The sequence below is a fragment of the Lepisma saccharinum genome, chromosome 14 (genome assembly GCF_977018435.1).
Source record: "Lepisma saccharinum chromosome 14, izLepSacc3.1, whole genome shotgun sequence".
Taxonomy (NCBI): Eukaryota; Metazoa; Arthropoda; class Insecta; order Zygentoma; family Lepismatidae; genus Lepisma; species Lepisma saccharinum.
Window position 1 is genome coordinate 71,460,391 of NC_139242.1, and position 12,354 is coordinate 71,472,744.

General features: G+C 39.1%; 1 protein-coding gene across 2 annotated transcripts in view; it reads left to right on the forward strand.

Moving 5' to 3' along the window:
• Positions 1-395: 395 nt before the first annotated feature.
• The window catches only part of Cen (cerebellar degeneration-related protein 2-like), a 283,194-nt gene continuing 271,235 nt past the window's right edge, over positions 396-12,354 (forward strand). Inside the window, exon 1 of one of the 2 annotated variants that reach the window (XM_083135893.1) lies at positions 396-703. In XM_083135893.1, the coding sequence (XP_082992019.1) occupies positions 523-703 (181 nt within the window). In that variant the 5' untranslated portion in view covers positions 396-522. The remainder of the gene's footprint in view (positions 704-12,354) is intronic. The other variant, XM_083135896.1, reaches the window with a different exon arrangement.

The window sequence follows — 12,354 nt, forward strand, 5'->3', positions numbered from 1 at the left end:
ATGCAAGATAGAAAAAAACGTGCATTACAAAGTCAATAGCAGATAGGTAGGTCTATGTGAAAAATTAATGGATGTAAATGTTTATTGTTGTAGATAGTGAAGGAAAAGAATATGAAGAAGACGAAAGAGGTCGGTATAAACAAGCAGGAAATATATACAGCAATATATAATTGTCAGTGTAGAAACAAAATACGTCCTTCGTTCATTTTTTTTGTAAATCCTTGTTCATATCACGTCAATATCAAGATTTAGTGAGAAAGTATCATCGTATTGGCAACCCTGCACAAATCTTCCGCTACAACTCTGCCCTCTGCTTCTGAGGGGGGAGACTACAACAGGTTTGCCTTGTGCATGCATGCGCGAGTGTGTGCATATGTGCGTAAGCTGTGAGCGCGTATGTGAAGTAACAGGTGTTCTCTGTGGTGTAGTGAAACCGGCTGTTAATGATCCGTGTCATTTAAAGACCCGTGAAGTGGAAGCGTTTATGTTTTGTTTTCTTCCCGTAAAGGGGAGGGATTGAAAATGGCGCTGAACATGAACGAGGAAGATGCAAGTGGTGCTGCTTGTTCCTTTGATAATGATGAAGATGATGAAGAAGATGAAGATTTTAGTGACGTTCTGGAGTGGGAGTATGATCCAGAATTAATTGTGCACACTAACGATGACGGAGCCTGTTTATTATGTAACTCAGTGTACGAGAGCGGTGAGTACTGTTCACTACGTATATTCTATAGGCTATTTATATTCGTTTATTTCTACTCCTATTTTGATCTAATTTGATCAATAACAATGCCATTGTCTTACTTACTCCCTAGCTATTTCAGACTTCACAAATACCTTGCACTTTCTGAAAACGATAATCTATGTATACGTGGTGAAATTTACGTTCTATGTGCAATTTGTACATGATGAAATCACTTAGATTTTCAGTATTTACTCATTTTTGTAGGCTAGAAATCACATCTTAGTTGACTGGATTCCACTTCAGTCTCTATTATAACACCATTAAGCCTTGTTTCCATGATATAAAAATTCTATATGCTGACCAAGGCAGTAATTTAATTTTATTATAAAACATAAACTAAACGTAACGTTTAGTATCTTGTTACATTTGTACTTGGTGCAGAGTCTCAAGAAGTCCTTGCTATAAGGTTGAAACGTTACGTTTAGTTTATGTTTTATAATAAAATTAAATTACTGCCTTGGTCAGCATATTGAATTTTTATTCAATCTCGATTAACCTATGTCGCTCTGCGTATTAAGTGAAATTGAAAATAAACTTTGCAAACGTTTTGCCATGGAAAAACAGTATGCATGGGTGTTATTTTCGGCTGATGCGAAGATGCACAACTGTTGTAGTGCTAGCAGTAAGTTCTAACGCAAACAAAATATCATCGTATCTGTATGTACTTTTCTTTCAAATGAGTAGCCCAATGTTATCGATCATGTACTGAGTATATATATACACGTGTCACAGTGGCGGCAATTGGCTCAGTCATGACTGGGGAGGGAGGAGGGAAGGACAGTTTACTCTTTCTTGGTAGACAAGGTTAGCATAAAGACCATTGTGCCCGGAAGAATTGGAGAGGGAAGGCAACTGCCATCCTCATAATAACATATACATCTTGCCTCCTCTTGCCACAAATTCAGCTTCTGGCAATAAGCAATGCAATTTCAGAGGCAATTTCAAACTACCTAAAGTCATTTCTCATAGATTCAGGGAGCCTCCCTACAAAGCTTAGGCTTGCATCTAGCTCAATGCTGTTTACATTGATTAGATTGTCCACCTAAATTATGAAGATTACACAGTCTCTACCCTTTTAAAAATCACATAGACTTCTAATCAAAAAGCCTTGGTCCCATGTTTGAAATATTTATAATGAAAATCAACTGTTGAGTCGATTGCACATTTTGACATACTTATATATCATGTTCGGCGAATGCTGTAAAATGAATGACAGCATTTCAAGCAGTAGAAGTGAAAATTATAGCATATCATGCCACTGCAATAACATTGTATCCAGATCTAGTAATTAAATTCTGCTCTTGATTTCCTTAAAAGTAGTAGCATCTTTGTGAGAACCCCTAAATCAATCATATGAGCATCATCCATTCTCATCGTCGTGATTATCCAAAATACGGCGTAAAATAAGATAAATAACAATACAAAATGTGATAATCAATTTATTTGTTTCATCAATTATCCTCAACGTTGCGATTAACTTAGTGAATCAGAAAAGTGAGGTAAAATAAACAAAATTGAAATTTAATATGAGGTTGAGTGTGGGGTAAGACTAGATAACGACGAGGGAACAAAAATACATCCTGGGATCGAACTTGAGCTATCAGTTTGACAGACAGGTACTTGGCTATCTCATACAGTATTTCTCAATCACAACGGAAATTGCTTTCTGCACCAGTGTTTGGGAGATATTTTTTTCTACAGACTTTCCTGGTGCACTATAGGGGTAGCTGTCTTATCTTATGGAATTTTTGCAATGAACGAAAGTACAATCTAATGATGCGTTGTGATATTAAGCTTAAAACACCGCATCAGGCGGCTTTCCCAGTATGACAGTGCACAATTACCACAATCCTTTAATGTCTGAATTCAGTGTTTACTTAGCTAGCATAGCAAATTCGTATTCGTATTTGTAAGTCACGCGCGAGCCATTGTAATGCGATTGTCTTACAGTCTTCAGTTATGTAACAAGCAGAAATGCAATTTTCTGTTGTCGATATTATTTTATGTAATCACAAATCTTCTGAGAACGTCTACAGATTTGTCGTAATGCCTATTCATGCGCGTTATGTAGGGAGTTCTTACCGAGTTAATGCTTCTCTAATCGCGGAAAAGGTAATAGAAAATTGAAAACAAACGCTTTTACTGCCGTGTAAAGTCAGTATGACTTGCTTAAACCGTGTGACTTTCTCAACACAGTCAAGGTTGCAAACCTACGTAATCGGGTTCGTCGTGGGACCTTGACCGACTAATGATTTACAAGAGAGAAACAGAAGAAAAAGACACTTGCTGAAAAGGTATTTATACACTGTGAATTCTGTTTCGGGCAAGCGAATGCCCAAAAGCTGCCGTTACTTCTTGAAGTCGACGTATTGTTCAAAATGTTATCAACATTGAAGGCGTGGTCCTTTTGCGTAGGCTTAATAAATTCAGACTTTGGGTGCCAGAAAAAGGACATGTGGGCTATTGCGTAGGACGGTAAATTGCGACAACCTGCTACTATCACTTTTGTTGCAATTATCCATATGCTGAGAAATGCGTTGTTTATAGAGGTACGAGTTGCAGAAAGGACGTTATAAGAATATCCATGGTGTCATCACAGAAGTGACGAATGACGGTGTGTCATTGGAACTAGGGGTTTATATACATGGGCGTAATATAGTAATCAGCATGTGGTTTTTAAGGCGTAATGTGGGCAGATGCGTGGAAGTTGTAAAGAAGAAAGCAGTGGCGTGTCCAGGGGAAGTATATAACTGTAATAGTTCTTGTTAGAAACCAGTTCTATATTTAACTGCGTTCTCTTGTATTCGGTGTTCTTTTCTTTAAAAAATAAACGGAAGCTGGATCAAAGGGCTCTCAAGAACGCTTATGGCATACCACTCGGAAAGAAAACACCAAGGAGCTGGGGGGGAGGGGGACTTTTCTCCCAGCTGAGAATGAAGGTAGAAGGTAAAATTTTGGAAATTTCAAAGGGGGCGAATTCCATGGCGTGTTATCCAACACCGCAGACGCTCTAATCTTTTTTACTATAATTATAACGTAGCTACGATTTGAATACAATATTCTATTGCTTCAATAAAGACAGTACTTCCTTTACTTTTAAAAATCGAATCTTTCAGTTACTACGGTTCGAGGTTAGGTTACTACGCTCACTGGCGTACGCAAAGGAGGCTGATGAGGCTACAGCCATCTCCGAAATTTTGAGAAAATCATCATTTTCAAATAAAGGCAGTGAAGAACTAGGGAAAAAATCAAAGCGCAAACTCCCCTTAAAATGGACCAGATTGCCGATTTTTGAGAGTGGAAAAGTTCTAAATATACGAAATATCTTGTGTATGCAGCCCTGTCAGAAAGCAGCCCCTCCTGAAAAAAATCCTGCCCACGTCAGTGACTACTGTACGGTTCAAGTACATGAATTTAAACGTTCGTTGTTCTCACCGTGGTAAAGAAAGTTACCCTGTCAAGGGGTTGCTAGCAGAATATAAAAAGAAAAAGGCAATGAAAATCCCCTTTCCACCTGTTGACCATTTCTTCATTATGTTGCAGCTACAACCTGGTTGTCTATACATCTCACATCTCCCAACTTATTATTTACTCATTGGCATAGTTTGTTATCTTTTGCCGAATTAACTTTCTATGTCGTTAATTATACATCAGGTTGATAGTAGCTCGACCAATCAAATCATTGCACAATTGGCTGACATTCTATTGGATGTAGGCTGCATGCTTCTTTTGTTGTATCTCCTTCGTCACTCACAGACTATTTCTAGTTGTCTGGCGAGAGAGAGAGATGAGCCAGGAGTTTCTGGAAGAGAAAACATGAAGAAAAGAAAGAAAACACTTCCAATGAGAGGAAGTCTCAACCGCACGTCAATAGCAGAGTTCTATTCTTGTAACTGGAAAAATAAAAATAAGACATCACAGTTTGACGTGCGTACCTTACTTAGGGAGGCCAATCATTCGTCTTAATGCGCATGCGCGCTCTTTCAAACGGTACTATTTCTGGAATGAATGCTAAGTTAGTTTCATTTCCAATGTCTGATAGCTATATTGTTGATTTTTTTTAACAATTAAGGGGCCCGGAACCAATCGTTGAAGCAACTACAGACTGTGCACATAAAAATACATTGCACAACTCACTCTCTGGCATTCTTAAACCCGAAGGTTTATGGCTGCAGCAACACAAGTCTTCAATCTGTCCCTATCCTGGGCAAGATCTATCCAATCTTTTCCATCCTAACCGATATCCCTTACTTCGTCTTGGCCTTCCCACAGGTCTCTTACCATCAGGCTTCCCAACAAGAATCCTGTAAACTCTTCTTTCCTCTCCCATTCGTGCCACATGGCCTGCCCACCTAAGTCTTCTTGATTTAATGATTCTAATAATATCTGAACAGGAACACAAATTGTGCGGTTCTAAATTATGTAACCTTTTCCACTCACCTGTATCCTCATCCCTTTTAGGTCCAAATATTTTTCTAAGGATTTTATTTCAATACAATTGGACAACCCTGATCTAAATTTGAAATTAATCAGTAAGGGAGTATTTAGTGTAATTATGTCTTATTTTCCTCTGTAAAGAAATAATGCTGGACCGAGAAAACAGTGGTGATGAGACTCGACCCCGCGGCCCCTGGCGCCGTAGCGCACTGTGCTAACCACTCCGCTGCGGAAGTCGGCACCTTCTGTGAAAATTAAAATGAAACATGTTCCTAGAACTTTTTTTTTGTTCGTTGGGATGTTATCAGTGGCGGACATTCCATAAACTCCGGAGTTGTGTGGGCTACCCCTGCCTAGGGAGTGGGTGGTCAGCTGTCATAGCACATGATTGATTGATTGATTTGTTTGTTTTAAGTCCACTTTATGCAGAGTAAGGCTAATCGGGACTGGACCTACAGTTTAAAGTGGGATCCGAACCACTATATGCCTCCACCGGCTGTCGAACCCGGGACCCCTTGATTGCAAAGTTGACTCTACCACTGCGCCATCGGGATGCCCTGTCATAGAATATATTTGTCAACATGGTGTGAAAAGAAAGATGAAGTGTCATACCCCATACTGGCAAAATACTGAAAATACAATCATACTTGATGTATGAAAGGGGTGTTTTGTACCTCTCGCTACCCCTCTTTCGAAGGAAGTATTCGCCATTGAATGTTAACACCACTTTTCATAATATTTATTCATCGCTTTGAGTACACGTGCCCCTGTGATCCCTGCTAAATCTGCCAATGATGTAGAGGCATTTGAGGAGGTAATGCACCACCTGATCACCCCTTGCGCAATAAACTTCTCAGGCGAAGTAGTATGAGCTCTAGTAGTTATCACCGTGGCCACCAGATGACTCGTGAGTTGATGCAAGATAGAGTTAATTTGCAGCATGGCCGCTAGATGTCAGGCACTTACGGTGCACAACTGTTTACTCCACTAATGCAAAAGGATTCTTCAAAACGTTTTGGAGTAAGTTCTTTCGTTAATCTCAAGTAGCTGTGATTTATCCACACACACACACTCCTAACCCCCCCCGGTCAGAATTTCCTCAACACCCCCTAAATTTTTTCACAAAGGCCATATTTATGGTGCTTTTTGCTTTACAGATAAGATAAGATTTATTTCATCCATGAATCACTTATTTGCATATACAGGCAGTGATATCGGACATTCAGTTTGTTTACAATATCATAAACAATGCACTATAATAAAACAGTCAAATACAATTTATGGTTACAGTAAAATATAGTAAAATTATAATACAATAATATGATGTCAATACAATAAATGGTAACTCTGGAATAAATTAAAATATCATTGAGTACAACATAATGTAATAAAACTCTGCAATGAAAATGTTACCTTTTACCAGGAACCACACCATGTTTGGGACCTCTGATGCACATTGAGATGCCTCAATATCATTACAGTATACTGTGGTTTATGTGTTACGATACCTATTTTATTTTTAATAAGATATGAATTAGCGAAAGTTATGAAGAAAAATACATACATACATTATCGCAGGCTTTGATATTCATCAGTTGAGTAGAAGCTGTTCCAATACGTATTTGTACAGTTCTTTGTTAAAAGCTTTGCAGGTTTCAATGTTTTTTATGTGGATTAATCCGACCTTCGAGGCGGAGTGGTTAGTACACCGCGCTACATCGCTAGGGTCAAGGGTTCAAATCTCGGCCTGTACATGGGTCTTTTTTGTAAGTGTCCCTTCATCATATCATCACTGATACTAATCTTCACGATTAGCCAGAGCTAAATAAAATGAACCAAATCAATCAACAAATTGCCGGCTTAATATTATTTTGTCGTTTGTCCATCTGCGCAAACTCTTCAGTAGGGCTGATTGAAGTTGGACGTATGTGGATTCTGAATACACTACACGATTTGCGCAAACATGTTATAAATGTTGATAATTCACACCATATGGCAACCAGGTACGTCGCTTCGGAACGTGACGCATTAACATGCACGGAACACGATAACTTCATCAACTCATTTCCGCCGAGAAGTGGAGATACGACAAACCACAGTGGCGGGAATTAAGTTCGAAAACTGGGGGCAAGGACAGTTTACATTCCCTTGGTAGATAAGGTTTATCATAGTGGCAAAAAGTTGGGGGTGGGGTGCAACTGCCCCACTACGTTCCCCTCTAATCGCAGCCACCAAAACAGTATTCAGCGAGCGAAATGTGTATTCATGCTTTCAGCTTCACAATGAGAGCAAACCATCAAGGGTGCCCGCAAGATTTTGCCTTTTGGGGGGGGGGGAGTAGAGGAATGATTGAATATCTTGCTCTTCAGTCATACAAACTATTATTATATTTATTTTTATTATTATTGCCTATTATTATTAGTATTACTATTACTACTACTACTACTAATACTACTACAGGGGATCTACTAGTCAAGAGAAAGTCAAGAAATCAACAGGTAGGTCAAGAAAGCCGAGAAATTATGCTTGTGGTCAAGAATTTTTGCAATTTTCTTTACAGTATAGTGAATATATATTGTTATATACCTGTACTGGGATTTGTTAAATTGAATATTTAAATCTAAACTTGCATTGATTTGTGGTTATAATTTGTGTACTTTGTTTCTAAACAATTTCATTCTTGCATGTAAGTTGTGTAAAAATATCAAATAAAGTAATGTGGCCATTCTCCATCCAGAATGAAGTCTGAAACATCAATTCTTACATGCATAATTAAAGCAAGTCTAAATCTCTTGTTATAGTACAGCTACAGTTTTCTTCTTAAAACCGATTCTGTAGTAGGGGTTTTTAATTAAATAAGAACATCTATTTTCTTCATTTCCAACTATTCCTAAGTAAAGAAAAAAGGAAAAAAGGTCAAAAAGTGAAAGAAAGGTCAAGAAAATGTGAAGAATCTTCGATTTGTTATTTTGTAGACACCCTGGCCTACTACTACATTACCAATTAAAAATGACGAGTGGGAATTTTCAAGGTCAGATCCAGACTTTTTGTAATCCCGAACAGCCGTGAAATTCCAAAGGATCTGATTTAAAAAAAGTTAATTCTTGATATTTTCTAGTGTCTGGAATTTCTTGAAATTAGCAGTTTTTATTCCAGAAATGCAATGCAAAAAAAAAAAAAACAATCACTTGAAGGGAAAATAAGTTTTGTACAATTCGAGATTTCGATAATTTCCCGTCCCGAAAATGTTCGACCTGCCCGAGAAATGGAGAATTTTTTTAGTCCGGAACGTCAGAGTTATTAATAGTTCCTTCACAATCCCATCGCGATCAAAATTTTCACGTCGCGCACACGCATGTAAATTATCTATATATACAAAAATGGATGTGTGTATGTGGGTGTGCATGTTTGTCTGTTCCGGCATAACTCTTGAACGCCTGGAGCAATTTCAACAAAACTTGATACACGTATCACTTGCAATCTGGAAAGAGTACTTTGGGGGTAAGACACCCCCGGCACCCCTAGGGGTGGGGTGGGAAGGGGTGACATGTAAAAGTAATCGAAAACGACCGATATTAAATTACGCACAAACAGACATCCGTGACTCTATGCAATCCCGCACAACGTTATTGTTTCTCGGGTTGTCTAACATTCAGGTTGATATGATTTTGTGCGAAAACGTGTGGAATCCATAGTTTTCGTGACACTCCCAATGCGGTTCAACTTCAAGTTCATCACTTATCGGTGGGGGGTGAGAGGGGGTGAAAAATAAAATGCCACTAATGAGTCCATAGTTTTCGGAGTCTCTAAGCTAATTGGTGACATTCACGATCACATTTAAAATTAGTTACATTTCTACACTTTAGTTAGAATTCATTATTCTCCTGTCTAACACAAGATTGGGATAAATAAATACCCGGGCAACGCCGGCTAATCAGCTAGTAATATAATATAACATCGCTACAATTTCAACATTCGAATTGCATGAACTTTTCAAGATTTCTCTGGAGAGGGGGGCGAGGGGCAAGCTCCCTCCTACAGGCGCCAATAGAATGTGCATGATGCACACAGGATGAGAAAATATCTTCGCTTGCCAGAGCGTCTCTTTGAATTGGCTGTTTCAAATAGCGTGAAATGAGAAAGACGCTCATCCGAGAGCCGTCACCTTTTGTGTGTAAAAGATGTAGATAATAACTTTAAATTCGGAAAGCAGGTTATGTGAAAATAATAATAAAAAAAATTGATTGTACTGACATTTAAAAGTATCCAAAATTTTCTGAAACAGTATAGTCTGACCCAGGAATCTCTGCCGCGATCGGCGCAGCAGAACGCGAGAACCAGTCAGTCTACAGTGCGCCGAGGCACAGCTGTTCGTAGAACAAGGAAATTAGAGAACTCAGCTCTATCTAACGTTGAGTTTTAAACAATATGCATTTATAACCAGGGCTGGGATTGATATTTGCTAACATACATATGGACTAAAAATTCGCTAAATATGGACTAAAATGTGGTCTAATACATGCGTAGTATTTTTATTTTCATTTGGCGTCGTTTTCTACCAGTTTTGGCTGATTGAAGCTGTGAGGATTAGTGACGACGAGAAGAAGAGACTGCTCATTCGTCCACCACTGGATGCCCATGGCCACCGAGGTGGCGCAACAGTTAAACATCAATTTTCATAGCCAAAATAACAAAGTTTGATATTAGAAACGGTTGCATCATGCATCAGAAATTAAGAATAAATTTTCGTAGCTTTAGCCTCTCGCAGGTTTTGGTTTCCTAGAATTGAAAACATCAGCGAGACTCTTTGAAATGGCAGAGGTTTTTCGAAAAGTTCATTGTTAGTACAGTAGCGATCATTGGGTGCTGCGCTGCGGGATAGTAAGATGACACAAACCTAGCAACCGTTTGACGGATCGTGCAATCTCTCCCTTGCATCTCATCGGAAGAAGGAACAGCAAAAGCAAACGTTTTTCCGTCGCTGAGCAGGGGCTAATTGAGTAAACAATCCGGAAAGATCACGCGTGCTCCGTCAGACTGCACGTAGCCCTTTCTTTGAAGGCAGCGAAGGTTGATCAGGAGAAGTAGCCAAGCGTCTGACGCCCCTCGTTTGTTCCAAAAAAAGGACTCTTTGAGATGTCTGGGGACTGTTTTCCAACACTACCAGTCCCTCTACGTCTTTGTCTTCGTTGATCTCTCTTCTTTTTTCTCCGTCTACCGCGTTCTATTTCTCTTTTTCGTTCTCTATCCGTTTATTTCCACCCCTATTTTCTCTTCTCAATCTTTCTCACACACTGTCTGCTACTCACTGCATCTTTCTATTGTTCTCACCCTGTCTATTTCTGCTCTGTTTTTTCACTACTTCAGTCTCCCCCCTCTCTCCCTTTCCTCCTTTTTTTCCCCAGCCCCTCTTTTCTTACTGTCTCCTTTCATCTCTCTCTTTTGGTCGTTGCTTCTATCTCTCTCTTTTTTCTCTCCATCTATTTCTCTCCTCTTTTCTTATTTCTTCTCCTCTCTCTCAAACTTTCTGTCTATCTCTTTCTCTCCTTTCCACTTGTCTATCTTTTCTCTCTCCTTTTTAGTTCCTTCCTCTATTTTTCCTACCTTGCATATTCTCCTCTTCACTCTCTGATCCTTTATTTTTCTCGTTTATTTGTCCCCTTTTTCTCACTGCCTTTCTCTCTCTCTCTCTGTGTGTCTTCTCTCGCCTTCTATTTCTCATCGCTAAACTGTCTCTCTTTACCCCTCCGTCATACATCTCTACTTATTCCTATTTCGTATATGTCGTGGACATTAATTTCGTGAAAGAATATTACCGTGACGTTGTGACTTATTTTTCCAGCGCATTGAATTCATGGTCCTGGCCGTTACAAGGAAAGCGTCTATTTTCTGATATAACTCTAAAAACGTAAGATCTGGGGAAATGCAACAGCGTTCCTTGCTCCCCCTCTCTTAGAGCTGTAGTAGCTAGAAGAGAGGTTCCTTTCGGATTCTGCGCTGGTCCACCCGTCCGTGCAGTGCAGTGGCGTATGCTGGTTCTAACGAGTGGGTAATCTCCGACCCTTGATCATCAAACTCCAAAAGTTTCAATGCAATTTATGTCAGGATCCATATTGGATTTAGGAATGTTGTGTCGGAATGTTTGTCTTATTGCTACGACCACAATCAATCAATTCTCGTTATTGCAGTTTAATATACGTGTAGAATTTCAAATAATAAAACAAGACAGTATGATAAAGCTATAAATAAACAACCTGTGAAATATAAAATGAAAGACGTGCACTAGTGAAATAAAAACCCGCAATATTAATTTAAGGGCAAAATTCAACTTGCTCCAGGATCCGATTACTTGTGCTGTACCACATCCAAAGCACGCTGTTTGTCCACTTGCACGTCAATACGTGTCTGTGCGAAAGATTGCAGCTTAACAAAGGAAGTTATGTGACTTTTGGATTTTTCATGTTTGGTACAAGCGTTTCAAAGATTACAGTATCCGCCACGCGTCCAAACATTCTTTTCAGCCCCGAAAAGTGAGCACGGCCAACAAAAAAGCAAAGCTTATACTTCCTGTCAACCATGGTGTTTTGTCATAATTTGCTTGCGAAAATGCCTCACATATTCCCGATTTTTGTCTTTGTGTGTAGAAATAAGTTCAAGCGATGGCACTGGCCTACCTGTATTAACAATTTGCAACTTCTCCTGAAAAGATCTTGTTCCAAAAGGTTTCACCAGCAAATCTTGTATCACATCCATTACTCTTTAACACAGCACTATCACGACAAACACTAACACCTAAATAAATAATAAACACGAAGCCAACGACTACACGCATTCAGTTTCACGCGTCAAACTTCTGTTGTTGGGTTCCTGGCTCAGAATGAAATTCCCTATGAATGATAAAAAAAAAATCCCTTTCCGAACTCGAAATGACAGGTTTTAAAAGTTCGAATCATTGCAGGCCAGAGCCAGAATTTTATTTCGGGATGGGGATCATCCCTTATTAGCAGCCGCCACATAAAGTTGAAACAGTGGGGTTAGAAGTCCTGAAGATGAATCTCAGATTATTACAACGTATTATGCAAGGTGTATAATCCTGCTAATGAAGTAAAAATAATTACCACTATACACTTTTTAAATTAGATATTTGTAGGATTTCCGGGAGGGGGGTTTCA